This window comes from Pieris brassicae, chromosome 7, assembly GCF_905147105.1.
Source record: "Pieris brassicae chromosome 7, ilPieBrab1.1, whole genome shotgun sequence".
In the NCBI taxonomy this organism is placed as follows: Eukaryota; Metazoa; Arthropoda; class Insecta; order Lepidoptera; family Pieridae; genus Pieris; species Pieris brassicae.
Genome location: NC_059671.1, coordinates 19,723,797 through 19,751,723, shown reverse-complemented (window position 1 = coordinate 19,751,723; position 27,927 = coordinate 19,723,797). Strand labels below are relative to the sequence as shown.

The following is a 27,927-nucleotide window of genomic DNA, read 5'->3' as shown; positions in this document are numbered from 1 at the left end:
AATTGCCGCAGCCAAAAAGGTTGACAATTGTCAGTTTGAATTGGAGCCAGGTGACGGATGATTAACATGATGATGCATCTTACATTATTGAGACTTGAGCACACGCGCAACAAATTTCAAACATATTTTTTATGAGTTATGCCAAAACCGTATTTAACTATGCATTGGATAAGAAGGCCAAGGTTAAAACAGAAAACCATCAGCACCAAATCTTAGTTTTAATGGGATTTACATTAATACTCATATTATTCACTTACTGTAAATTTATATTGACTGAATAATGGTTTGGACGACACAGCTTCCCTACTACGTAACTATTATACTTATCGATCGGTGTTGTTACAAAAAACAAACATAATAAACCTTTTTTCTTTAAATTTTAAACAAGTCATAAAAGTAAAAAAATTCTAGGCCACCAACAAAAAAGCAAAGCTTTAGACATTCTAAGTTTAAATTTATTTGCATTCTGTTCACGACAAAACATTCGGCTTCAGTATTCAGCACAAAATCAAATTTAAAATGTTTATGTAATCTTAAAATTTATAATACTTAAATAGCATGGCCAATTAGCAAATATTTTGATTAATTTCTTCATTGCACAAATAGATAAAAAATAACATGGATTCTCAACGTAAGTAACTTTTATTGTAAATAGCAAATATTGTTTTATGTCTATTAGTTAAATAGCTTTAGTTTCTGAGTAAACAGCTAGAAATGCTCTTCGTAAGCATTAATTAAAAAAGATAAAAGTGGAAGTAATTATTATTTATAATACGAAAAATGCAATAGATACAATTGGTTGAATTCAAATCGTAGTCTATATTCTCGCTTTAACATAGGATCAAAACATATTTTGTATATATTGTTTTCCATTTTTGGCTCTATTTTTAGTATTGTTGTTTATTTTATCTGTAGCATTACGGAATAAATCATCAAAATATTATTTCCAAAATCTTATGGGGCTTTGAGAAAAAAATTAAAACAAATTCGACAACACGACTGATAGACATTTGACGTCACCCTTGTTTTTGAAAAACAATTTCACGATGTAGATGGTTGACGTCGTTTCTGAAAACATTTTTGACTCATTAATGATACTTTTGCTTAATGTCATACAACTATGTAGCACGTCAAACTGGGGTCAGTAGTTGGATATATACTTATGTATAATGGTTTGTTTGATTAAAGACTTTTACATTATTCCTGTCATCGCTTCAATCCACAAATGAAAGTCAAAGTCAAATCATTTATTTCAATTAGGTCTATTGAAAAAACACTTTTGGAAGTCAAAATTACAAGTTAAAAATATAATAAAATTACTAGGTGCTCCGTCTAAAAGGCAAAAAACTCTATACTTCTTGATGAACCTTCTCAAACAACTCGTCCCTATTAAAAAAATTCAACAGGGGACGGCCTTATACACAAATATACAATTGTCCACATTCCAGAGAGCTCATTTGGAGATCTTTTAGACCTGACAGACACCGCATCATCTTCGTCACATACAGGACTATTTGAAACTAATGAAAATATTGTGCTAGAGCTTCATGACATCAAGAAGGGAGACCCTACTCCTCAAACGGAAACGGCGCAGACAGACTCGAAAAAGAAGAGAAGAAAGAAACGAGCCCAACCAGCAACTGATAAAAGTACAACTTCAACGTCGAGTGATGCTTCAGAAAGTGGGCCCAAGATAGAAGATCAGGGGAAAGAGGAGTTCTATGATGCCAAGGGGAGCGTGCATGCCCTTCCAGGTTCGCAGTTTTTTCGTAACAATCAATACATTAACTTAGTGCAAATCAAACATACTTTTCAAGTGATATTTGACAGTTTGACGTTCCTATTATTTAAATACAACTGAAATATTGTCAGTTTTATAGGTAACTAATAGTTTACATAATTTCTTAGCAAGGAACAAAACACTTGGGCATTTTTTACAAGGAAACAACGATGAGAAGCGTAAAAGATTACGATCTTGGATTACAATTATTTTGTTAGAAAAGTTGATATTTCTATGGATACCTGGGCTACCATTTAAGATGTATTCTTTAGTATTCTTTTATTACACGTTGTTGTAATGAAATATCTAGTACTAAATAAACAACCAATATTTTATTTTTATATTGTCTTGATCACTATTTACATGCGTTTTGATTGCTTTTTGTTCCATTAGTTTTGTCTAAATTACTTTGTCTTATGCATTTTTGCACCGCTTATCTTATGTAAACTTTTTTCACACAAAAGTTGCCTAGAGCCTGCCATCCTTTCAATTTAATTATGTCAATTTTATTATAACTATTTATGAAACAAACTGTTCTAAGAACGATAGAACGATAAATAAATCAATAATTTAAACATCAAATTAAGTTTGGTATAAGTATATTATTATTTAGAGAGTCAAGCAAAGCCAGCTGCAACTATAGTACTCGCACAAGCACACTCGGAACATGGACAAGATCCGAAAGCACCTGGAGCCGAGAGAACGTCTGCAACGCAACGCCAGCCTTCCACTATTACGGTAATACCTCATTGTCACTCAGCTCTTGCTACTTCTCCTACTACTGCTCGAATCATTGCCCTGAACTCTATTGCTAACAGTGAGTTTCGCAGTATCTCTTCAACTGAATTACTCACAATTATGGTAATAACAGCGACACCAGTAGTGGCTCCCGAGTTCCTTGCTCACATCGCTTCAATGTTTTCTTCTAGGTACTAGGCTCGCAAAGTAATTGAAAGTTTTGTCCTTATTGCTCTCGTGTGACTTGATGATGACAATAAATAATTGGTACATTTTATAGGTTAAACAGCCTTGTGTTAAAGAGAACACTTAAACAATTGTTTGAAGATTATCATTATTAGGTCTGTTTTTCAAAATAAATAAGTTACATTTATTGCTCAGCTGGATGAAACTGTTCAATAAAAAAATAAGCAATACTATATCATATTTTACATTTAAGAAATTTATTTATTACAAGATTAATATTTTACAGAAACCTGTAGCACCGCCCGATTCTTGATGTGAAGATCAATCATATAGAAGATCCTAAAATAGTTACACAAAGAAATGCCACTGATAACATTTTGTTAAAGCCAGAGAGCACCGTCCCGTAAAGCTCACCTAAATTGGATTATTCAATAAACCGAAGTTATTAGAAAAACGTTTTTTATTTGGGTCTAATCAATATTTGATTATAGATAAAATTACGCAACTAGTTGCTATTGCAATCTTCACACATGCTATCATCTTTTTAGGGTTAGGTTAGGGTTTATACTGCGCCCAATACGTAAATTAGGGTAACTACTCTTAAGTGATGATGATGATTGCAGCCACCACGAAAATTTCTACTACTTTCCGACGTTTATTGATGTTTTACTACGTTTAATGGGCCAATTTCTTTTGTGGTCTAATCAAAGGAAAAATCTTTACAATTCTGATATCGACAGACCATCCTTTTTCAAAAATTTGTTTCAAATCGGCAGTAAGTCGCAAAGACTACGAATAGATGAATTTATAATTAAGCATTTAGAATATTTAACAGGTGAGTTATATATTGTAAATAGTAACAAGCTCAAAGATCTGGCCTACTTATTCTCGCTAGTATAGTAAGCTTAGTATTAGTACTTCTACTATTATGAAACGGCCACCACCGTCAGCCAGTATATGATAAATTCCCAGATCAGATAAGGCTACACTCTGTCTTGCTTTTATTAGTACCGCGACGTATATCTATGCCGCGTCAATATCTTCAGCCGTGGTTTCTAGCATTACCAGTACTGCTCAAATCTTTGTGTAGGTCCAAAAATAAGTTTAGTTCGATAGCTTTTTGTCCTTCCTTCTACCCTTTCTCCCCGTAACTTAATGATAATAATAAAGGGTTTATTTACAAAGAAAGTAACATCTTTGCAACTTTGATTTGAGAAGAGAGTGAGTGGCTTGACTAAGTACCATTTCAAGGAAGTCCGTTTTCTGTATTTTTAACTGTGCCAAAAATTATAAAATAACAACAAAATATCTCATATAAGACCTTTGTGTCGGTCTCATAAACACATTACGATCACGCCCACTCACGCGCCACCTATAACCCATCTCATCTGGTCTCAACTGATATTTTTAAATAATAGATATAAATAAAATAGAAAAAGCCTTTCTTCCTGTACTTAATTGTATGGTATTATACAATCTTTATTATTAACACCATATCTCCTCGATAAAGGCCCCTTCCAAATGCCGCCATGTTAACCTTTCATTCACTATACTCTACTATTATCACCCCAGTTACTTATGTCGTCCTCCCAACGCCATACCTGCCTTCTCGTGCTTCTCTATCCATCCCTTGGGTACCTTACTTATTGTTTATATATTGTACTAGCGGGCACGATGACAACGTTGTCCTGCATGATATTTCCATTAGCGATAGTGATTAGGACATTAAACAAAGTAAGCCATCTGCCGGGCTGCGGGGCTAAGAAGGCTCCACCCAAACGCACACAAAAATCATTCAAATCGGTCCAGCTGTTTAAAAGGAGTTCAGTGAAATACACACGTACAGTAGAATTATATATCCATAGCGGACAAACAACATTACGCGTGATTTACATATGTTAAGATTTTATTCTATAATTGTTTTTGTCATATAAATTTACTCTATATATTTCATATTCTGACGTTGTCAATTATTAAATTCGTGTGGTTGTTTACCTATTTTATTTTTTAATTTTGTAATTAAACTCGGGAGTCCCTTGGTGTGGGGCATCCCGGGACTTTTCGGTGACTTTTATTTATTCATCTGAGACATGAAAATAATAAAAATCAAAGGCAAAATCCCAAACAAGTTTTTGTATAGTGATGGAAAAACCTACTAGACCGAAAAGTAAGAATAAGACTTCTGCAGCAAAGCCCAAATCTGCGAAGAAACGAAAAAGTGATGGTATTTATTTTTGATACTTTTATATTCAGATTAGTAGTTCTATTGAGTGTCAAAAGTGCTAAAGTCATATTTATCATAATCATACATACGTATGGGATTATGTACCAAATTGGTATTTTACTCTTAAGAATAGTATGTTTTAGTTGCATTAAAATGCTTACGTTTGTTTACTTTACTATCATGTTCTAAATCGTTCAGTATTTTTTAACCAAAAGCTTTCTTTTCTATATTTATTAGTGGATCGCGAACTTGTTTGATTTTCAGAGAAGGTTCTCTATTTAGTTTGGAGGTCCTTAGCCTCATTCAAATACTAGTCATAGAAAACGGTTTAGATGACAAAACTTACTCAACAAAACAACTTGCTTGTTAATTTAATATTACGTGTGTGTGTGCTCCATACATTGTCATAACTTTTTATAATTTTTACAAACTTTAAATCTTTAAATGCACTTTTTAACGCACACCTCCAAGTATATAGTGTCTATAATACCATTTTTTAAATATTTTTTTTTAACTTTCACGTAGTCATTTAACATCAGGTAAGGTTGTGATTTGTATAGTTTCAAAAAATCCCCCAGAACTTTACACAAGGCACGCTAGTTTCCTGCGTTCGCACTTCTAGTTTTATTATCCTAGATTAGGTGATCTGCCTATTGGAATCCTAATAGATAAATAGACAAATTCTTTGTTTCTTTAGGACCCACGTGCTCAATGTTCTTGGCTGATTTAACGAGGAAATTAATGTTGAAAAAGAAAGAGGACGCCGAAGCGCCAACAAACATAGTCCGTTAGTGTTACTAAATTATTCATTTACGTTTCTCATTGTAATGGATTTAAGCAATCGAATTTTTGTTTTCATAGAAACAATAATTGAAAGCCTCACTAACGCACTACCGGTGAAATTGTCCAGAAAAACACCACCTAGAAAAGATTCGCCTATGAAAATAGAAGCCTTACAGGCATACGCGCCCGAATTACTTTCGAATGACACACTTGATATACCTAGACCTGTAATTATTATTGCTGATGAACCCTCCAGTGATACTCTTGGCTTAAAGAACAATTTGAAGATACCAAAAATGCCACTAACAAGCAGTGACATGTTCAAAGCGCCGGAAAGGAAAATTAGAATTCCAACTGAAGATGTTGCCGTTAATACTGGAAGTGATAAAGATGTTGCGGGTGAAATTGCCAAGTATGTAAGCACGTTGAAGAGGATATCACTTATTGCCGAAGAGTTTAATCAGAAGACAGGTAAGAGAAACAAATTAAAAGGCAGAGATAGTTAATATGATGCAACATGTGAGTCTCTAGGGGTCACCATACATGCTCGTTTTAATAATTAAGTATGGCCGATACCCATACATATAAATACGGAAAACACATTGTGTTTTTAACCCGTGTCTACTACCAAGACGAAGACAGATAATAGAGAACGTAACATCGCGTGCACACTCACTTTGCCAGAAAGCGTGTATAGTAGATACAATTGTTGTTATTATATATACAGTAATAACAACAATTGAAATATATGTCGCATAAGATAGTGACGAAAGTAATAATTATAATAAACGTTATTTGGCAGGTTTAATTGGAATTAATTGTTTCAGCCAAAAATCTTAAAGAAATCGTCGACAGTGTACAAGAAGATCTCATAAAAAAATTGGAAGAAATTAAAACAGAACAAGGTGCGAGGCCTGCCAGTAAAATAAACCTTCAAATTGAAGCAGCGACTGCATCTAAGAAATGACGTCACAGAAAAATAAAACGCTGTCAACGCATGTCAAAATGTTTGATCGGCTTGACAAAATTTCTCGTAAATAAATCCGTAAAAATTTCACAGTTGTTTTACTAAATCTTACGTGTAGAATGTAGCCTTAAATTCACAGAAAAAGGTACTATAGTAAGTAGTCATGTCATTGTTAATTAGCAAATTAAAACTCGATAGTAAATTTGACATTTATATTGCTTCCTTAGATGGATATTCATGACTCACCAAAACTCTCAAATTCAAAAGAAACCAAAATAGCTTTTGGGCGGATGACGTCACGAAGTAAGATGGCTAAAGGTAAAGTTTGGTTCATAACGATTTTAAGACAAAATTGAGACCTCGTATTGTATATAAAGTGTGAAAGACTCATGTACAGCTTGCCAGCTAGTGGAATGTGTGTTTAAGTTTATATATAGTAAATGTCAGGAGTAAATGTTTAATGTAGATAAATAGATTAGTAGATATATGAGAGGGTAAGATCTAACTACCCTATGCGTCCCTAAGCCCTATAGATGTACCCTAAGACTTAACATAACAACCAAGTGAGCCATGCCAGCAATTGGTCAATGTTCAAATGATATCTGAACAACGACTTTGCTTCCGTTTTTAGGCATGTGTTTAGTCCGTGACTGATATATATGTCCCAAATTTTCAATTTCACAGATTTAAAACATACAACGCACGAGGAAAAGAAAGAAGAAAAGACAAAACCAGTAAAAATACCAGTTTTATATCTCAAGAAAAATAATGCACAAAGCAGCGGGCATCTTGATATTGCAGGTATTTGTTTATATATTAAAATAACATATGTAAAATGAGTAATAATATATATTAATCGATACAATTTTGTTATAACAGTCTCTTTGACAATATAAAACATTTCAGATAATTTAATGACTATACCTTCGCAAATTGTATCTTTTTATTCTGTTACATTAAATTACATTATTTTAAGTTACCTTCAACAGGCTTTACTATGTAACATGGCATCGCAGCAGGTTAAACATTCAGACACTAGTTTTTAGTGGGTTTATTATTATTATGTAATAGTGTGGCAAAAAATTTCAAATACATTAATAAAATACCCTGGAACCGCAGTTTATAAATAATGTTAGAATACTATAAAAGTCGATAATTTTGTACAAAAAAAAAAACTTAAACTATTTTGCGCAATATCTGAGTAGTCAATGTTATTCTATCGTACTTAGCAGTTTTCATATTTTTTCTTTAGCGCTTAATTTTGAAAAGGAGTCCCTGTGATTATTTCGCTAATTCTATGAAAAATACACTAAATACTGAATTTTTCGATAAAACATCTCTGAAGAAACTAAACTTCACAACACACCAGCATGTTACCGTCGATTCGACAATGAATGACTAATTCTGACCGATGTCACGTGACTAACATGATTTATTAACGATAGGTTTCAACAACGCTTTATTTCTCATACCGTCAAATGGCCTATTGCATAATAGCTTAAAAGTTGTTTAAAATGTTTATTAACCTGAACTAAATATTGTCTTTCCTTTCAAATCTGATGCGGATTAGCTTGTATTCAGACCTGTTGTATGACCAATTTTGAATCGCCCATAAATTTGTTTGCTTCAATCTATACTGTATCCATTTTCTAAGCCTGCATTATAGAAGATCGCGAATTTATATAGCTTCATAGTAATGTTTCTATTGGTTAGATTAAAAATAGGTTACCATTCTGTCATAATTTTGGTTTTACCAGATTTTCATAAGCGTTAAATTGCCAAATTTCATCTTTGATGCTATCTTGTGTTTTTGTTCGTGTTAAAAGCTTTTTTTTCACATTTATTCACAAATAATTAAAAATGTATTTATCAGATATATCGATATTAATGTATGTTTTAGGTGAACCAGCGACAAGCAGAAAAGCAAAGACAACAACAAAAAAGCTCGAATTACCAAGTAAATATTGTTTTTTTTTTCAATATTTACTCAAGCAATAATTAAAACATTAATAAGCCAAGCGTTAGCCAAGTGGTTAAGTGTATTAACTTTACGTAACACACTGAACTGAAACCGGCATGTCTTAAATTCAAAACCGCTAACTTGCTTGCTCATCGAAAAAGCATAGGCCCAGTTTTAATATCCAATATTGATAATTGCTAGGATTCACGAATATTTTGAAAGAGTAAACGAAAAATGTCGTTAAGACATAGAAATCTGGAAAGACATACATTTTCCAACGCTATTTTAATATGATTACAGAACCAGATAAGCAACCCAGCAGAATACCAAGGCGGAACATAAGTTTCATAAATAAGAAACGAGCTAAGGATACTGACCGCGTTTTCCTCCAGAACCAAAATGTTCAGAGAGTACAAATATTTAATTCGCCAGGTATTTTATTTTTTTACGGGGGGCAAACATATAGGAGAGTCGCATATAGTTAAATGCTAATGACCATGGATACCACGTGGTGTCTTTCAAGTTTGCATTGCCAGCCTTTAATAAAATCACTACTCTTGAAAGCACCTAAGTCAAAAAAGACACTAGTAATGGTGGCTGGTTCAAAAACGTTTAGTTCTGAGGAGTGCTTATATTTTATACTCGTTCGAAATATATGATAAAAACAGATGTTTACTAATCAAGTAATATTAGTTTTATTGTGAAGTTGTTATAATAATACATAAGATTATCTACATTCAGAGAAACAGCTTAGTCCTCTTCTAGATTCTTTGCGAATCGATCTATTTGCTATGCGTATGACGGCAATATATTGTGATTTAAAAATATATTTATAAAAGATTAATTGATTAATTGGTTTCGGTAATTTCATAAAAATCCCTTAATTATATAAAGTTTTATTTTTAGTAAATGTTTGTCCATGCCTAGCTGTAAATAAATAAATACTCGTTATAAACTAAATAAAAAAATCACGATTAAAACGAAAATACACTGACTTAAAAAATAAATTTCTGGAAATAAAAATATTTGAATTAATAATTTTAGGTTTAACAGATGTGGACGCGCCGGTTTCTGTTACTGCAACGAGGCCAATTCCAACGTTAGGAATCATTTATGGAAACTCAATATTCAGCAGTGACGTTTACAATGGTTATAAACTAATATATTTTTACATAAATAAAAAGTCAACAGTATAGAGTACATTTAAAAAGATCATTATAAACATCATTTCTAGATTGATGAAAGAACGCTGATATCAGCTATGAGCCTTGCATGACTATTATGGATTGACCAAACTTAATTTCATTGTCATAAAAAAGGGACAAAAATATTTTATTACAATCATCTATTGAAAACAAACTGATGGTTACTATGTAAAGAATCTCGATAAAAGTTCTGGGGAAACTTGGGTTCCCAGTTATAGTTGATTTGTTGAATGTTTGATAAATTACTTCGGCATATTTGTCGAAACACGGCTCCATCGTAAAACAGCTCCGAATTTTTTTTCCATCGTTCTTTACGATACCCTAAGTAATATTAAAGAGACGTAGGCTTTGAAAAATTATAAATATTGCATACATGATGTAAAATATATTGTCTCAGTTCCCAATGAATTAAATTAGCTAAGATTAGGTTACGTTAAAGCCCAAAATTTGTACCTTTTTCAGTCATTTCACAAGTCATGCTGTATTAATTAATTCCAATGGGGTTAAAGAGCATGCGCACACATTGCCGAGTAATAAAATAGTTGAAAAAAAATTGGAGCTGTTTTAAAGTAACTGTTACTTCTATTAATTGTTGGTGTTTCTTTGTAATATTGTTTGTGGTGTGTAACTGTTAATAGTAGCTGCAAATGTTTTTTGATAGTTTGAACAGAAAATATTCTATAATGATAAATATGGCACATTCATGCTGGTATTAATAATAATAATTTTAAAGTAAGATCTCAATTGTTACAATTTATAGATACCGTCTTAGAGAACTTGTATTATGAGTAACACTTAACACAAAATTTAATCGAATTTAATTCTAAATAACAGATAGGTAACACCGAAAATATTTAGAGAATAAAAAACGGCGTAATGTAGAAAGATGCCAATACTTTTATTGTTTTTCGAAATAATCTCTGTTCCTCTCTACGCATCGTCGCATTCGATGGAACCACTGAGAAAAGCAGTGGGTCCATTCTTCCTTAGAGGTCTCTTCTATAGCACTTACGTACGCTTTCAACGCATCTTTAGGGCGTGTAAAGCGAATAGCACGAATTTTATCTTTAGTTCTTAGAAATAAATGAAAGTCGCAGGGCCTGTATGTCGGATGACTCATTATCTCGATACCAGATATAAAATATTCAACAGTCCGTTTTGTGGAGTGCGCTGTAGCATTGTCGTGGTGAAGGAGGATCCTGCTTCGAGGGCGCTGCTGTTGAATTTATTCGAAGACCTTCTAGCACAACTGTCGCGAAATTAACTTTCCGACCCAAGAGTGAGACAATCATCTTCTTCCTTGACTTCTTTCTTTGTTTACCTTAGTTGGCCGATCTTCGAAAGGAAACAGCCACTGAGCTGATTATTTTTGGTTTCGGATTCGTAGCAATATATCCAGCTTTCATCACCTGTGACGATGTCAAATACAGCATTTGAGCCTTTGAAGCCATAATAAATCATTGACCGAAAATTTTCTCGCGTTAGGTTCATTTTCACGTATAACAAGAGTTTTAGATTTGCCGCCAATTCACAAAAACAAAAGACAAATGAATGCAATGCACCACATTAGGTTAGGATTATACAAACAGTTCTAAACATTTTCAGTGCTACCCACGTAAATATACGAAAACATGAGAACTGTAACTTCCAAAAGCGACCCCGATTGCAAGGTCTTATAACCGTGCGATCTCTAGGTTGCGATATCAACACTGCGTATATTAAGAGAAAGTACCTTGCATACAGTTACATTACACAGGCCGCAAAAAAAAATTGTAATTGTTTGTGTGTGCTATAATCTTAAAATGTTGCTTTTAGATTATTTCTTAGGATCAATCGAACAACACCATGACCAGTTTCGTCCACAAGAAAGTGAAATTACGAATAACGCATCGAGTGTCAGAAATAGTTCATCTAAATCTGGTAATATTATTTATTAATTTATTCACAAATATGGATACACTATACTTACTAAGCCAATGCGATAGTATCGACTATGAACTCACTCAGCGAACATATAAAGACGATGGAGTCAGAATTTAGCAGGCGCATCTTCTTAACGGGGTTCTGTGAACCGACTGGTTCAGGACCTTGGTATCGCAAACCACCTTGGCCTACGCCATCGCATATGTATATAACAAATTTCATTATAACTAGGGGTTATAAAGAAATTTGTTTTCTGATAAAGCGGAAATAGCAAAAAATTACATAATGAATAGATACGAAAATAAATAAAAAATTAACACTTAGATTTTACTTATAATATTTGTCGAATTAATATCGTCACTAAATTAATATGCGAGCTCATAAGACACAAAAAAATATTGTACAGTATTTAATTTAGATAAAATTCTATTACCTATTACTAATAACTATTTATAATATATTATATTTATATTGTAACGGCCAGCGGGTTCAAGGTACCGGATTTTTTTTTAATCACATACCCAACTTGGTCAAACGTGATGAATGATAAGCATAACAATGCTCCAAACTTACTTACTAATTTATATTTCAATGTCAATGTTATTATCAAACGAATCAATGAAGACAGACTGAACCATATTCAGAATTGAGACTAAGCACAAACTTTAAAACTTACTCTGTTTATTTTATGTTGATAGCCGTTTCGTCACCCGTAAACCTTGAAAAATTTAACTAAACCTCTCATGAATCATTCTAGGTAACCGCAATATATTCCGTACAGTAGTTTTTGTAGTTAATGCGAACTGACCGACAGATAAACGTGGCGGAAGATTTCTTTACATCCTGTCGCTGAATATTTTGTAGGCATTATCAAGCTACAACTTTTGTCTAGAACTCTATCATCATCATCATATCATCTATCTATCATCGTATAACCACACTTCGTAAGAAAGCTTTTCCTTAGATGGTTTTACTCCGACTACTACGAAAAAGTCTATCCATTTTTCCAGTTAATATAAAGCCTCACAAGTAATGTGTCTTTCTTTTGGTAAAAGAATTCAGAATCAGTGTAAAAGATTCTTTGTATAATATTATTTTATTATGTATTTTTTTTAGAAGATGTGAGCCAAATTCAAAAGGAGCAATCGAATAACACTGTTATATTCAGGAATTTTTTTAAAACAACAAATGAAAATGTTAAGGAATGGCTTTCGTCTGAACTGGAAAAACCTACAAGAGATAATGAAACAGGTAAATACTTTTCTATAAAATAATTTATAATTTTAAAGTGTGAAAATCGGTCCAAACAGATTCCAGCTATATATCGGCGATTTGGATTATTATTAATGTTATTCTTAGTCTAGCACATTACCGTTATTTGTGTAAATATATTTAAAAAACGAGTCATAATTTTTAAATCGGAGCTTTATATATTGTAAGTGAACATATAGCGACTATATATATATAACTCCGTCACTCGGGCCTTTGGGCTGACCAGTCAGTGGTTAGACTTATTGATGATCCTTTCTTTAGGTCAGAGGAAGAGCAGCCCCTCAGAGAGAGCAGAGAAAGGATTCTCCATGTACCTCTAACGAGTCCTGTGAATTAGTTTCAGGTTACCATTCAGTTAACTCTCCAAGGAATTGTCCTGATCCTTCACCCCATTCAAGCTCCAAAGAATTCAAAGCAGACTTAATAAGAAAATATTCGATGCTGTTTAAGAAACGTCGCGAACCTAAGAAGTCTGTCTCAACAGCTGATATATCTAAAAAAAGTAGTACTGGTATAGTCATTTTCTTTACCTCCGTATTTCTTGAAACTACAACACAGAAAAGTATACATTTACAGGATTCTACAAATTACCTATAATCAAATTTAATTTACTGATCTCGTACTCCCGACAGAGATTACTGCATTTCGATTGTTAAATAATAAATACAAAGGTTAAGTGTGTAAAGAAGTAGCAATAACTTAAACATTTAGAACACACCAGGCTGCTGTGTTGAAAACACTTTCAGGGACCTGTAGTTTGTCAGGTGTAAATTTTACTTAGATATAATACTAATCGCAGATTCGGAGCGATTAATATTTGCCAAAATGTTTTTTTTTTTGGCTTTTATTTATGCCAACTGGGCACAAGGTACTTCGCCAGTGTCGTGTAGATGGAGAAGACACGAAGGAGATTGATCGGTAAAAATAATAATTAAGTTAATTTTGAATATGCACAAAAAAAATTGTTGAAATTGGATTGTTAGTTTTGAGACAGCACAGACAACACAAATATGAGTAAAAGCATTATTAAATACTTGTTACTATTTATGAATAATTTATATATATTACACTTTAATTCTATTGTTTTCTATATATTTACATAAAAATCTACAATATGGACTAAACACAAACATTAACAAACATTTAACACTTAAAGGACGTGGGACTTTAGGGGGAAGAATGTCATAAAGAGGATAAGTTAGTTTGGGACAATTAAAGATACAGTGCCTTCATCCAAGCCACACTCACAGATAGAGTGATCCCTAATCCGGAGCTTGGCTAGATGAACAGGGGTACAAGCATGTCCAAGACGCAGACGCGAGATTGTAGATGTAATCCAGCGATTTGCATTTCGATAATAACAAAACCAGGGTTGTCTTGGTATGTTTGGTTGGATGGAAGCATAAAACTTACCCTTAACCGATTTGGAGTCATTCCAAAATGTCTTCCACGTTCTGTCCAGATATATCTTTGCAAGAGAACAAAGATCCTGAGCTGAATTTTTAAAATGATCTAGAGATTTTGCCAAAATGTTATAGATCCAACGATCGGTTGAACGCAATACTGTGAAATTGACTTTGACAATTTACAACTTATAAGATGTTAATGGTATTGCACGGTGTTGCCATTCTTATAAAACAAAAGACATCGTTTTGTTTTATTTCACACATGACTCTGATATGCTTAAACTATAATAAAGTATCGAAAGAAAACAATTTTTTTACCGGATTAAAGCTATTTGTATTATTAGATAACACAACTTTCTCTACAGCTGTGATACTTTTGACATTCAACACCTTTTGTCTTCAGTCACCGTGACCATGCACGCTGTAAAACACGCGAAACGTAGGAAAAATTTTAAATTTATTTAAATCATTATAAGTTTATAATAATACAATTAGATTTAATCCGATAAAAAATATTGTTTTCTTTCAATGTGTAAAAGCTATGTTAACGAAAGACAATACTATATAAATCATAGCTTATCTATATTCAATTTTAATGGTGCAAATTCGGTGAGGGTCGGCGATTTTCACGGCTGCCTTCCGTTTTGTTGCCGCGCTGTTTCCTACTTTGGTTCTTTGCTAAACATTCTTTACGTATTTCATTTTTTCAGCAAATTCAGCCAAATCAAAGTCTACAAAATTAACTGACAACCGCGAAGTAAAAACTAAGAATCTTTTACCTAAGATGAACACTGATATTAAGCCCCTGAAGCCCTCGAACGTTGGTTAGTTAAATAGTTTTGAACTTACTGAATTACTTTATATTTTTAAACATCCAAACATGTTAAGTCGGTTTTTAGTTAGTTTTAAATTACTTATTAATCTATTATTAAATTGTGTCTTGATGCAGAGACAATTTGTAAAAAATACACATTTGTAGCCCCAAAACATAATGACATGATATTATAAAAAATACAGAACAGAACTACAGCTATATATTGTACAATAGTTACAATATATAGCTGGAATCTCTTGGGATGATTGGGATCAATTACTTGGGAATTAATATTTATCATGATCATTGCATGATGGAACCACCAAAAGCATGTGCTATTCTCGCAGCTGACATTTAATATATTCCGGTTCAATTAAACTACAAGGAAATGTAACATAAGTAATGGACAAAAATGTATAAAACTAAGACCACGTAGTGTAAGCTGATAAAAACTTGATAGGGTTATTTTTATTATTCAACGTTTGTGGGTATCCTTTGTCGTCCAATGTTAAGTTTCTTTCCGAAAAACTACTCATTTATAACGGCAGCAACTGCAATCTATTAAGTCAGAGTTTACACTGTTATTAGGGAATGAATTGTATTAAAAGGGAGATCCTAGTAAAAGAAGTAATCAAGCGAGTGTTGAAAAACATACTTTCCTTGTTTTACTATTTTTATGCAGGTTTTTACGCAACATTTAAATTTCCGTCAACACCGAATCCAACTAAAAGAAGAGAGTATGGCACCAGTGCAGGCGCAGGTGTGCCTTCCTATGTTGAGTGTGCGTCCGAGGTTCTACAGAAAACTACCAATTTCGAAACAGAAGGTGTGTGTTAGACGCGACGAATAATTCTAAATAAATCTTGTAAAGCATTACGGCGCCGGTGAGCGGTAAAATTATCTGTATAAAATTTTGTTAAATAATTTCCTGTTATTTTTAAAAAATCTCCGAAATAATTACTCCATCTATGTTATCAGGGCGAGACACGCCCAGCACATTGAATGGCAAAGAAAACCTACCGAATTCAAGCCAGGTGCTGGATGATGTTAGCGAGATAACTGATCAGTTGGACTGGAGATTACCAAGTTCGCAATGCAGTACTATCTTCAAGACCTCCAAGGAATCGGAGACCACTGTCAGTACTTGGCACGGTCAGAGAGATTTATCAAGTGATTATTCCGCTTTTAAATATCAAGGTACAAAATACTTTATGATTTACAAAATACTGCAACTAGGACAATTGACTCAAAACAAATATAAATTAACTGGAATAACGCCTCATGTACGTATATAGGTGAGAATGTAAATAATATTCTGCCCTCTTCATGGTGGAAATATTAATTTGTCTGGATCCAATTACACCAAGATCCATAGTCAATCACGGAATATACGCTTGAATAAAAAAATGAAGCCAACTATTATGAGGCCTATTATTATCTATGATTGTAATAGGATAATTATGTTAAGAAAACAGTTTTTAAACGTATTGAAGCTATGTATTATTATTAAAAACTTATCAGTGCTATTCAGCGTGCGTGGTTACGGTCAAATTTAAAATTATGTAAATAATTATAAGTTTTTAATAATAATACATAGCTTCAATCCGTTTAAAAGTGTTTTCTTACTGTGTAAAAGCTATGTTAACAAAAGACAATACTAGGATAATTATGTATAAATTTTCTGGTAAAATCTAAATACCTGCAGCTGAGTTTCATCATTAGACGTCAAGGCAGAATACAAAATACCATCCGTGATACCTCGACGTCCGTCATTCCACAACTGAGGGCTCCGTAAGGCATTTTTGCCGCATCAGCACTATGGGGAACCATCTGCCCACTGATCAATATATTTCAGAATCAATTTAACTTAGGGCCCTTCAAGAAAATTGCTTAAAAGGCCGGCAACGCACTTGTGTGCCTTTTGGCAACGTGTCCATGGGCGGGCGTTATCACTTAACATCAGATGAGCCTCTTGCCAGTTTGCCTCCTGTTAGATAAAACATGAAGAAATTGTGTTTGATATATAATTAATGTTTCTATACCTTTTGGGTTATTATTTATTATAAAAAAACGCTTAACGCGAGTTTATACTAAACATACAAACACTAGAATTGAAATAAATTCACCATTTTGGTATAATATTTCAGATAATTGTAGCTATCACGAATATTTCTACCATTATTGTTGGCGGAAGGAAGTGGTTGGACGCGACAATGATCGGCGAAACCTTCGTGACTCGTACGGGAGATGCAAAAAGTGCCATAAGTATAGAAATTATCCTGTCAAGAGTAAAAGTAAGGCAAATTCGATATTTTAGTGTAAATTATTTATAAATTAAAGGAGTTGAGTGGCAATTCGTTCTTAAACAAATAAAACGCGTGCTTTCTCGACACAAATTTCGTTGACACAAATCTATTGATGACTAAAAGACCTAACGATTGCTATTTTTGGGTCATAACTCGTTTACAATTTTAAATAATATAAACCTAAGTTATAACGTAAGTGTTTAATAAATGATGCTATTAAACTAAAATAGTATATTATACGTTAGTAAACGTTCTCTTGCAGTTTCTAGAAGATTAGTGAAATTGAAAAACCGAATTGCATTAAGCCGCGTCTGCAAACATCGCTGGAATCGAGTGTGGAAGAAAACTACGCAGAGATTTTCAGATTGGTCTAAGTCAACTAAGTATACTAAATGTAAGGAGGATTAAATGTTAAACTATTTAGAGACAATTTCTTAACACAGACTAATACAGTCTACCAAGAAACCAAAATTATGACGATTAAAATAACTCTTTTCATAGTAGCTTATCATTAAAAAAAACAAACACACAACTACACGCAACACTCGTCGAGCAAGTTTGCTTATCTTGCCGAAGCCGCGCACAAATTATTTGAAGAGGTCAATTAGGTGCAACTATTTAATCAATTACCATCAAATTTCGCAATATTATCGCGTTTAACAAATTCAAAAACACATTAAAAATACATTTCAGAGTGAATCTTAAGACTGAAATTGGGGCTTGTAACTCGCTCGTATATACATAAAGTAAATAAAATACAATTTTGTAATGAGAAAATAAAGTTCTTTAAATATTAATAATATTATTAACAGTAAATATATGCGTATGTAAGAGTGAGGTTTCGACACGCCAGTTTATAGATATCTACTAGTAAACTAAACAATAATGCAGTCGTACTCGAGTCAAAATTACAACGATTAAAAATTTATATAGACTATCTTAGCTTATGAGTTTTTTTCCTCTAAATAGACTAGGGCTGAAAGAAGAAATAAAAGTTTTAATTAGGCGACTAAACAAAATAGAAACTTCATAGTCGTATTTATATGATTTACTTTATAATATTTATTATATTAATATAACCTACTGTTGAGGCAGTGTTGGCCTAGTGGCTTCAGCGTGCGATACTCATCCCTCATGTCGTAGGTTGGAACTCTGGCTGTGCACCAATGGACTTTCTTTCTATGTGCGCATTTAACGTACGCTCGAACGGTTAAGGAAAATATAGTGAGGAAACCGGCTTGCCTTAGACCCAAAAAGTCGGCGACCTGTGTCAGGCACAGGAAGCTCGCTACCCACTTACCTATCAGATTGACAAATGATTATGAAATATTCAGACATTTGAGGCGCAGACCTAAAAAGGTCGTAGTGCCACTGATTTATTTTTATAGCTTAATATTACGACCAAGTACGATTGTATAATAGTTCAATGTGTCGTGAATTTCCACACGCACATAGAATTACGTGTCAAATGTAGTTTCTATGAAAGGTGTCTCAGACAAAAACCACTCTAAATGAAATTTTCTCTATACAAAATTTCTGATCTTATTTACGCGTTGAAATACTGTATTCGAATGGGATTTTATTTGAAATAGATTTTATTTTAGATTTCAGTGAGTTATAAATTATAGGAGATAAAATTTTATTTAATTATTTTTAAATTCAAAGTCTTAGGCATGTTCGGATCCTATTTGTACCCTATTAACTATAACAGTGGTTGCCAAGAGATCGCTAGAAAACGATTAGGCCGCCAGTTGTTATATATTTATTGTACTGTATTACTGCAACGAAGTGTAAATAAATAAATGAATAGAATATAAACTCTTTTGTATGTTTTTGTGAAATTGTATTTACACGCAATTCTTGTTGTGTTAAAAACAATTTGACAGAATCAGATAAAACACATGAGACACACATGATGACAGATAAGTACTTCAGTGAAATCGTTGCTTAGGTACGTGATCAATCCAACTTAAATCTAGTGTCAAGACTAATTACACCATGTTTTTCTGTATGAAGAAAGCAAATAATTACAAATATTTGTAGAGTTTTATTATGTTTATACTTAGGGTTGTGTGATAACTTGTGTTATGAGAGTTTAAATTATTTTATTGCAAAGAATTGTTGATAAAATAAATACAAGTACAAATATACCGTAGTTTTATAATAAATTATTTTGTTTCAGTTCGAATGTTGCATTACTTACAACGGTATCATTTCGATAATGCTGACGTTCAAACGACATTGCTTGTCTACCATGAAACAGGTAACCAAGAGTTTATATCGTTTCATATTATATAAAATTGTTAATTTTGACTATTTTTTATTTTAAATTTAAATTTCGGAGGCCTATGGGTAAGATTCAGAAACTGCGCGAACTATGACTTCCTTTTGTCAAAATCCAATAGGATTGCGATAACAGCGCTGCATATACTGAGATAATCTTAATATATATAAATCTCCTGTCACGATGTTTGTCCGCGATGGACTCCTAAACTACTTAAACGATTTTAAATTAAATTGGCACACCGTGAGCAGTCTGGTCCAACTTAAGAGATAGGATAGCTTAGATCTTTAATTATAGTCGCAATTTTATTTTATTGTAAATTATTTGTCTATAATTAATTGACAGTCACAATTATCTGTAAACTCCAAAAGATTCTAACAGATGTTGATACTTTTCGACTGGATTGAGTGAGTAATTAATAGATAGCACTGCTATGGTAAACCGACAAACGTGTCTTATAAGCCACAATTTAATATCATGATTACCACGTGTTATTGAGGCTAAAGTATAAATTAAATTTATTTTGTAGTAAACGAAATACTACAAAATTAATACTTTTTAATTTTTGGTGTTAGCATAGCCAACCACGTGTTACTTAGACGATAATACAGTGAAATTATTCTTTCGTATCACGGTATTAAGGCTAACTAAAACCACATTAAGGAGAAACGAAGTTCGCGGGGGAAGCTAGTAATATAGAAATTGCATACAAAAACGTCATGATCGTTATCGGTATTGGAAATTCCGCGGTACCGGTGAAGTTAAGTCAAGACAATAATTACAGCAAAGGATGTTTATAATGTCTTATATGTATGTTATTTGTGAGTTTAAGGTAGTATGTAAATAAGATATTATAATTATGTTTTGCTGTAAATAAATCAATATATGACAAAACTTCGGGACGTATTTATAATTCAAATATATAATTTCAAGATTGTATTTGTTACAGACAAAAGTGTGTTAAAGTTTTCTGTTACGTCTGTACCATTCTCATTAGTGATATTTTTTTCCATATATCTTAATCATCAATTTTAAAGATCTGGCTGCACGGCAACAAATGGGCAGGAGGCTCATCTGATGTTACGTAATACCACCGCCCACAGCCACTCACAATACTAGACTCCCGCAAGTGCGTTGCCGACCTTTTAACAATTGGTCCGCTCTTTGAGAAGACCCTAAATCGAATTGGTTCTAATATACTTAAATAGGCAGCTAGTTCTTAAAAGTGGTTGTGAGCGGCAAAAGCTGCCATAACGCTTGTGTATATCGACGGACGTCGAGGCGATACGGGTGTAATTTCGTATTCTGCCTTGACGTCCGACGCGTTCAAAACCACGTATAAGACACATAAATTCTGACAGAAATGCTTTTCAATATATTAGATTATCTTAAATTTACTTAGAATTAATTTTCAGTAAGATCATTCAGATAGAATTATTCGAGTGTAATATTTTTATTCTATACGATATTTAAACGTATCATTTATCTCACGTAGGAGAACGTAAATTATGATAAAATCGGAATAAAATTTGCCATCTATTTGAGTTATAGCATAATAAGTCTTAATTCGATTCCTTTTCAATAACTTACCGAAACTGTCAAGTCTGAATTGATATTAGACCAAAGTTTAGCGGTTTAAAGAGATCAACTGGTTTCGATAGGTATGTAATATTGTGTTGATGTTATAATCTCTTCACGATGTCGCCAAGCACCACTAACTAACTCTGGCTAAATAGACCAGACTAGATCGATTTTCAGACCTCACTACGATATAGTATATGTAAATATCGTTATTAATTTATCTTTGAAATGTAAACAATCTTCTTCTGTAAATACAGTTCAATTTCCTTCAAAACTTATTCTTTACTACTTACTTTTATTCCTAATCGCCATAAAATTAAATTTCAAAAAATCTGTGGATTTTTTTTGATCTGGGCCTCAGATTTCTATAACTAATTTATGATCATTGGTCAATCTAAAAGACATGTAGGTGATCAACCTCGTGTAGCCGGATTCCTCACGATATTTTCCTCCATGGTACGAGCTAGTATTTAAATAGGCATATTCCAAAGTCCATTGGTACACAGTCGGGGATCGAACCTACGACCTCAGGGATAAAAATCCCACGCCGAAGCCACTGAGATCAGACAAATGATCATGAAACAGATGCAGAAATCTCAGGCCGCTGATTGATTAAATTAAACTAAACACTTGATGTAATAATAAGTCCTACTGAGAAAAAAATTACTTATCATTGTCTGATCTGTGACCATAGATATTTTAGACAGAAATTTATCTATAAATAGAATCATTTTACGTGTTGTAAAATTGATTCCAACCCTCAAGTAATAATTAAGTACTTTTGGAAATAATGTATCATTTGAGTGACATTATGATTAATATTAATTTGATAATATATTTTAATGATGTAGTGATAATATAAGTGTTGACTATAATATAATGTAATATGTAACTTCTATGGAAAATTCCTTTTAAGACACATTTTCACACCCACGGCAGACTATACGAAGTTAAGATCCACCACCATAACATTTTTGTACCATATTCTTGCATTATTATTATTATTGACAATTTAATCCTCTGTTCATAAAATGATAACTAACATTGAAAAATATTTGAATATATGAAAAGTTTATGAGTACAAATATATACCAACATTTTGTGTAAATCGCGGGAAATGTCGACTTAAAAAGCTTTTATGTTTTAGGTACTGACGCACGGGCATTGGCTCAGAAATCAGCAGCAATCACGACGGAAAATTTCCAAGTAGCTACACGGAATGAATTAGGTTAATATATTCTTTGCCTAACCTTACCTCAGCACAGAAATATAAAAACAGTGGATGCACATCCCTTCAGATTTCAGTATCTTTGACAAGTAGGTTGTTAACCTCCAATGCTTTTTTTAATAATACTAGAACTTACACTTACTTACTTTACAAGTGTAGATGTTGTAGGTGGAATTTAAATAATAATAACCATTTTTTTATCTTCATTTCCAGACAATAAGTTTTAAAGTTATGCAGGAAGTCAGAACCTTTACTTCTTAAATAAAAATATAGATTAGGAATAAATGTTGTTTCTATAATTCGTACAGAATATTACTTTGCAGGCCAAAGAGATTGAAATAATATTTATCTGAATGGTCTGTAAAAACCTCAAATATCTAATAAATGTTGTATGTGTGTTCCGATTAGCTATATATAGTTATATTTTATAGATTTTACCAGCTAAGGCTACATACATATTGTTCTCTCAGGTTTTTTAGTAGTATAAACGTGGTGACCTCCTAAATCGTCGAAGTTACGCCCCAAGTGTATAACTAGACATAGGCATCCCCATCAACTCTTACATTGCATTCATTCAGATAAAAATATAAGAACAGGTCTGTCTAACTACTTCATGAAGATCTTGCCTGAATGATATTATTATATATTATTTTAAGAGGTCAATTAGGTATGAGGGTGTGCAACTATTGATTCAATTACATCTAAAAAAAATCGCAATATAGCGCGTCTAACAAATTCAAAAGGGCATTAAAAATGTCCAAGTGAATCTACTAGACTAAAATTGGGACGTGTATATACATAATGTTAAGTTTCTCATGTAAATAAATTCAATATTGTAATGAAAAATAAAGTTCTTTAAACATTGAAAAATTTATTTTTCAGTTGGATCTAATACGTCCACTGTTCCCAAGAATAATCACGTCAACGTTGGACCTTCTATATTTCCAATGGTTGTTGAGAAACAAAGTAAGAATTTGTAATCGTTTTCTGTCTAATATAATATTAACGTTAATTATCGTTTATCTTTCGCTTTCTTTGCGTAACGGTTTTTTAAAGCCATCTGTGTACAGATTTCTTTCAATAAAATTTTATTGTCGGCATGACACATTTGATATCTAGCTGTTATTGCTATGCCGTATTCTCTTGATGAACATGCAGATATGAACGTCTTCATTTTAGCAATACTCGGTAACTTTACAATTTTTAATATAAAAAAAATGTTTTAGAACCTCAAATGATATCTGAAGCCATATCGACACAAAGATCCAAATTTTCAATGGAACCTAAACTTCGGGGAAGTGAACTTATGAAAAACTCGAAATACATTGAAACTGATGGTTTGTATAAGGATTTAAGTCAACATTAAATAGAGTACTAGGAAATTAAACAACCCATTAATAACTTGATTAACATATTTTTCTTCCCAAAATTCACTTAAAACTGTATCATTCCAAAGTTAGATAAAGAATGGCTGTACGCTTTTATAGAATGTCGCTCTTGGCCTGTAGGGCCTTACCTTGACAGCTAAGCTCGGGCTGTTTTTGAGAGCGTATGCCATGCGTATGCGCATGTACAACAGCTAGTTTTACACTCGATTCCCTACTCCCACTCAACTCCTCGGGCGGGCGTATCGGTCGTAAACCACTAGACTAAAATTTTAATAGCACATGTGTGCTTATTTAAATATTTTAAAAACATGATTATATTTTATTATTATTAATTATAAGAAAATATATATTCCTTACACTGTTATTTAACTATATAAGCGCCAATTATACTTTCAATAATATAATGACTTTTTTAAATAAAATTAGCATTTCCTTATTTTGGTGTTCAAAAGACCCATAACCCTTATTGTATTTTTAAAAGCCACTCAATCAAGGAAAAGGATGAATAATCCTCGCCAAAGAAAACGCAAAAATGTTTTTCTTTGTCTTTTGTCCCTTAAAGACATCATTATAATACTAGTTGCTCTCGCAAATCTTTTTCTTACTTATTTTTATTTGAACAAAGATTTTTAACTAAATGAGGCCTTTGAATGTAACTTGGGCATAAAAATATGAATAATTGTTTGCATTAAGAAAATATTTTTTACCAAAATATATTTGTACCTTATAAAACTACAGAATCACGTTGACTACTTGGTTCTAATAAAATAGCTATGGTTTAATTCATTAATCTTTGCTTAACAGAAAGGAATCAATATTTTTATTCAGTAGGTCGGTTTTGGTATTATGTATGGAGGGCTGGAAAGTTCATAGACTAACGCAGAAAAAATATTTTAATCGAATTGTATTTGATTATTCACTCACTCACTTTGAGAGCGATACAACGATTATAGATTTTATAAAAAAAATCGATACCATTTTTATAGTATAATTTGAATTAGCCTCGAAATGAGCTTCAGTCTCGGCGATGGGATAATCACCAATAATTTATACTTATGAAATCATACTGGTAAATAGTTTTAAAATAAATTTGTTCGAAAAAGTATCGCAGTAAGAAGTTTCTAGCTTTCGTGCGAAAGCCAATTAAAGTTTAATAAAAAAAAGTAAATTAGGCTCTACTTAGTACTACAATATCAAAAAAGATACATATATGAAATTCATATGACTGATAATGTAAAATGTAAAGACAAAATTGCGCGGTATTGTATGTGGCAGATTATGCGAACTTATGATTGTCCCACCTTACACTTTGGTACCCTATTTTTGCAATAAATTATTATAAGTATTAATGCTTCTAATTTTACATTTATTGCCAGGTCTCAAACCAAAGACGTAGAATGAACGAACTGGCAATAAACTCTCTCTTTATAGTAATGAATACTGTATATTAATAAAAACAGTTCGCACTTTTGGCCTCATATTACATATTTGTATTCCAGGGACCTGCCTTAAAAGTACATCTACGAATTTAGAGTGTACATTGATTCGAAAAGTGGATCAGTGTTCAGGTTTGTTGAAAAGTTTTTGTTTTTGTAAATTTCATCTCGTCTTGAACTTAATCTAGAAAAAATAATAAAACACATAGAAAGAGGGCTTGATTTATGAAGTATTTAAAAAAGTAATTTATTTAGCACAGAATATAATTATTACATCCTTGTAATTAGTTGAATAGAAATTTAGATATAACTAAGTATTATGTAATATGGTTTGATTCGGTTACACAAAGAATTCGCCAGATTGAAAGAAAACAATTTTTTAACCGGATTAAAGCTGTTTGTATGATTATAAACTTATAATTATTTTACATAGTTTTAAATTTAAATTTTTTCGACGTTTCGCGTGCTTTACAGCGTGCGTGGTCACGGTGAAATTGTTTTCTTTCAATGTGCAAAAGCTATGTTAACCAAAGACAAAATTTATGATACTTTTCTGTATACTCTATTTACAGTTTAAAATAAATGTATTATCTTTATCTTAAGTTCATAAATTGGGCATTATTGTGTATTTAATTTTATTACATATCATTCTCGTGTTAAGCTTATATGGGGACACAAATATATCATGCACGCTAATGCGTGTTAGGTGACTTAGGGATACCAGTCCGTTTATTCCTGTACTACATAGACATATCCAGAACCCATGTTGTACTGTTTCAAATCTAAATATCATTTCATTTATATAGGTAAAATTATGAACGAAAATAAAATAAAAACTTTTAGATTTACACTAACTACTTATCAAATCATGGTCGTAGAATAAACGAGATGGATCTGCAACAATTAGGAACACGAGATGCCATCTTTTTCTTTCTCTTTTTAACTAACATTAATTAATTAACTGTAAACATAAGTAATAGATCGTGCGCATCACAGATTATGTAGGTGCATTAACAAAACCCTAGTATATATTATATATTGTATTTCACAGATACAATGTGTATGCCGACAAGTACGGTCAGCGCATTGGTTTTTAATAACGAAATCCCGCGTCAAATTTATCCGCCGAATATGATGATCCCATGTCATAATGCAGGTAATTTTACATCTCACGGTCACGGTCACGGTCACTATTTATTTTTACATAATAATAGGAATCTAAAATTTAAAGCATGTCTTTTCGATGTATACGGTAACCGTCAAATTAGGTCAGTAGTAAACAGTTTAGATAATTTTTTTTACAGTATACAATATTTATTTTTTTTCTCCTGTCCGTTGATGATCTCATCTGATGTTAAGGGATACCACTGCCTGTGGACACTCTCAATTTTAAGAGTTGGTACGGTCTTTTCGTAAAGGACATTAAATAGAATTGGTTCGGAAACACTTTAGTGGTTCCACATAGTGGTGGTGCGTGGCAAAAACTGCTTAGTTATATAATGATATACGTTATTTCATAATTGGATTGTAACATACAATACTATGTCCTTACAAAGATATACTAACTATAAGTCAAAGGGTTATAGTGCGAGGCTTCCGACTCATAAAGCTGTTACTTTAGACAATTCTAACTCTTGATGTCATAATCTTGAATTTATTGCTTTGATGTCATTGTTACGACTGTAATTGTATGAGAACTCTAAATTATTTTTGAAATAAATATGATTATAAAATTTAAGGAAGGAATCTCTATTAAAAAGTTAATATGCCCTGTAATTTGAAGTTATTCATTATTAAAAAAAGTAATTCAACCTTTTTAGGTCTGGGCCTCAGATTTCTGTATCTGTTTCATAACCATTTGTCAATCCGATAGGCAAGTAGGTGATTAGCCTCCTGTGTATACACGCCGTTGATTTTTTTCTCTATGGCTAGCCTCTTTCCTCACGATGTTTTTTTACCGTTCGAGCCTATGTTAAATGCGAATATAGAGAGAAAGAGTCCATTGGTACAAAGCCGAGGATCGAACCTACGACTTTAGGGATGAGAGTCACACGCTGAACCCACTAGGCCAACACTGCTTTGAGATAAATAAGCTTAGTTGATGAATAGTTATTTCAGCCACAGACATAACATTTATGCCGACGTTAGAAGCTCCTCCAATAAACTCGTCGAATATTTGCCAATGTAAACTGCCAAGAGCAAACAATTCTTCAAATACAGGTAATGAATTCATACGATCGATGGATAAGTAGTTTCACGTTATTAATTATATTATTTAAATGATGTATTTAAAAAAATTAATTAAATGGAACTATAATTTTGTAACAAAATTACGCAATGCTACCTACTACGATCTGTTTCGTGTCAGCTGGATGTTGCTACGAGATAGCTACGACGCCATACTACCATATATTTACAATTTGTTTTCTGTAAATTCGTATGGCAA

General features: G+C 32.5%; 3 protein-coding genes across 11 annotated transcripts in view; all 3 read left to right on the top strand.

Moving 5' to 3' along the window:
• The first annotated feature begins 449 nt into the window (after positions 1-449).
• Positions 450-3,158, top strand: LOC123711988. 2 transcript variants are annotated; one of them, XM_045664885.1, is made up of 4 exons: positions 450-631; positions 1,449-1,754; positions 2,394-2,518; positions 2,991-3,158. In XM_045664885.1, exons 1-4 carry the CDS (start codon positions 619-621, stop codon positions 3,015-3,017), a joined length of 471 nt encoding a protein of 156 aa, XP_045520841.1. In that variant the 5' UTR covers positions 450-618; the 3' UTR covers positions 3,018-3,158. The 2 variants fall into 2 exon arrangements, with proteins under 2 accessions (XP_045520841.1, XP_045520842.1); XM_045664886.1 differs by having other exon boundaries at positions 451-631; positions 1,542-1,754.
• Positions 3,159-4,677: 1,519 nt separating this feature from the next.
• On the top strand, positions 4,678-6,766 carry LOC123712211. Its single transcript, XM_045665214.1, has 4 exons — positions 4,678-4,928; positions 5,626-5,715; positions 5,790-6,182; positions 6,539-6,766. Exons 1-4 carry the CDS (start codon positions 4,847-4,849, stop codon positions 6,676-6,678), a joined length of 705 nt encoding a protein of 234 aa, XP_045521170.1. The 5' UTR covers positions 4,678-4,846; the 3' UTR covers positions 6,679-6,766.
• Positions 6,706-27,927, top strand: part of LOC123712210 — a 46,535-nt gene continuing 25,313 nt past the window's right edge. For 2 of the 8 annotated variants that reach the window (XR_006754062.1, XM_045665207.1), the window contains exons 1-21: positions 6,706-6,831; positions 6,906-6,996; positions 7,363-7,479; positions 8,579-8,635; positions 8,939-9,070; positions 9,683-9,787; positions 11,659-11,763; positions 12,883-13,017; positions 13,376-13,549; positions 15,155-15,268; positions 15,941-16,084; positions 16,237-16,455; positions 17,406-17,552; positions 17,827-17,958; positions 19,747-19,827; positions 22,577-22,657; positions 23,540-23,623; positions 23,884-23,994; positions 25,545-25,613; positions 26,533-26,637; positions 27,600-27,701. Coding sequence is in view for 7 of the 8 variants with exons in the window: in XM_045665207.1 (XP_045521163.1) it covers positions 6,906-6,996; positions 7,363-7,479; positions 8,579-8,635; positions 8,939-9,070; positions 9,683-9,787; positions 11,659-11,763; positions 12,883-13,017; positions 13,376-13,549; positions 15,155-15,268; positions 15,941-16,084; positions 16,237-16,455; positions 17,406-17,552; positions 17,827-17,958; positions 19,747-19,827; positions 22,577-22,657; positions 23,540-23,623; positions 23,884-23,994; positions 25,545-25,613; positions 26,533-26,637; positions 27,600-27,701 (2,305 nt within the window). In the remaining variant the exon portion in view is untranslated. The remainder of the gene's footprint in view (positions 6,832-6,905; positions 6,997-7,362; positions 7,480-8,578; positions 8,636-8,938; positions 9,071-9,682; positions 9,788-11,658; positions 11,764-12,882; positions 13,018-13,375; positions 13,550-15,154; positions 15,269-15,940; positions 16,085-16,236; positions 16,456-17,405; positions 17,553-17,826; positions 17,959-19,746; positions 19,828-22,576; positions 22,658-23,539; positions 23,624-23,883; positions 23,995-25,544; positions 25,614-26,532; positions 26,638-27,599; positions 27,702-27,927) is intronic. The other 6 variants (XM_045665211.1, XM_045665209.1, XM_045665210.1 and 3 more) reach the window with 6 other exon arrangements.

Bases quoted from the DNA above. Each gene is read 5' to 3' on its own strand.
- LOC123712211 (XM_045665214.1), top strand. From the start codon at position 4,847: ATGGAAAAACCTACTAGACCGAAAAGTAAGAATAAGACTTCTGCAGCA. The intron at 4,929-5,625 runs GTATTTATTTTT...TTGTTTCTTTAG, and splicing joins GAAGAAACGAAAAAGTGATG to GACCCACGTGCTCAATGTTC. The intron at 6,183-6,538 runs GTAAGAGAAACA...TAATTGTTTCAG, and splicing joins AGAGTTTAATCAGAAGACAG to CCAAAAATCTTAAAGAAATC.
- LOC123711988 (XM_045664885.1), top strand. The intron at 1,755-2,393 runs GTTCGCAGTTTT...ATTATTATTTAG, and splicing joins GAGCGTGCATGCCCTTCCAG to AGAGTCAAGCAAAGCCAGCT. The intron at 2,519-2,990 runs GTAATACCTCAT...AATATTTTACAG, and splicing joins GCCAGCCTTCCACTATTACG to AAACCTGTAGCACCGCCCGA.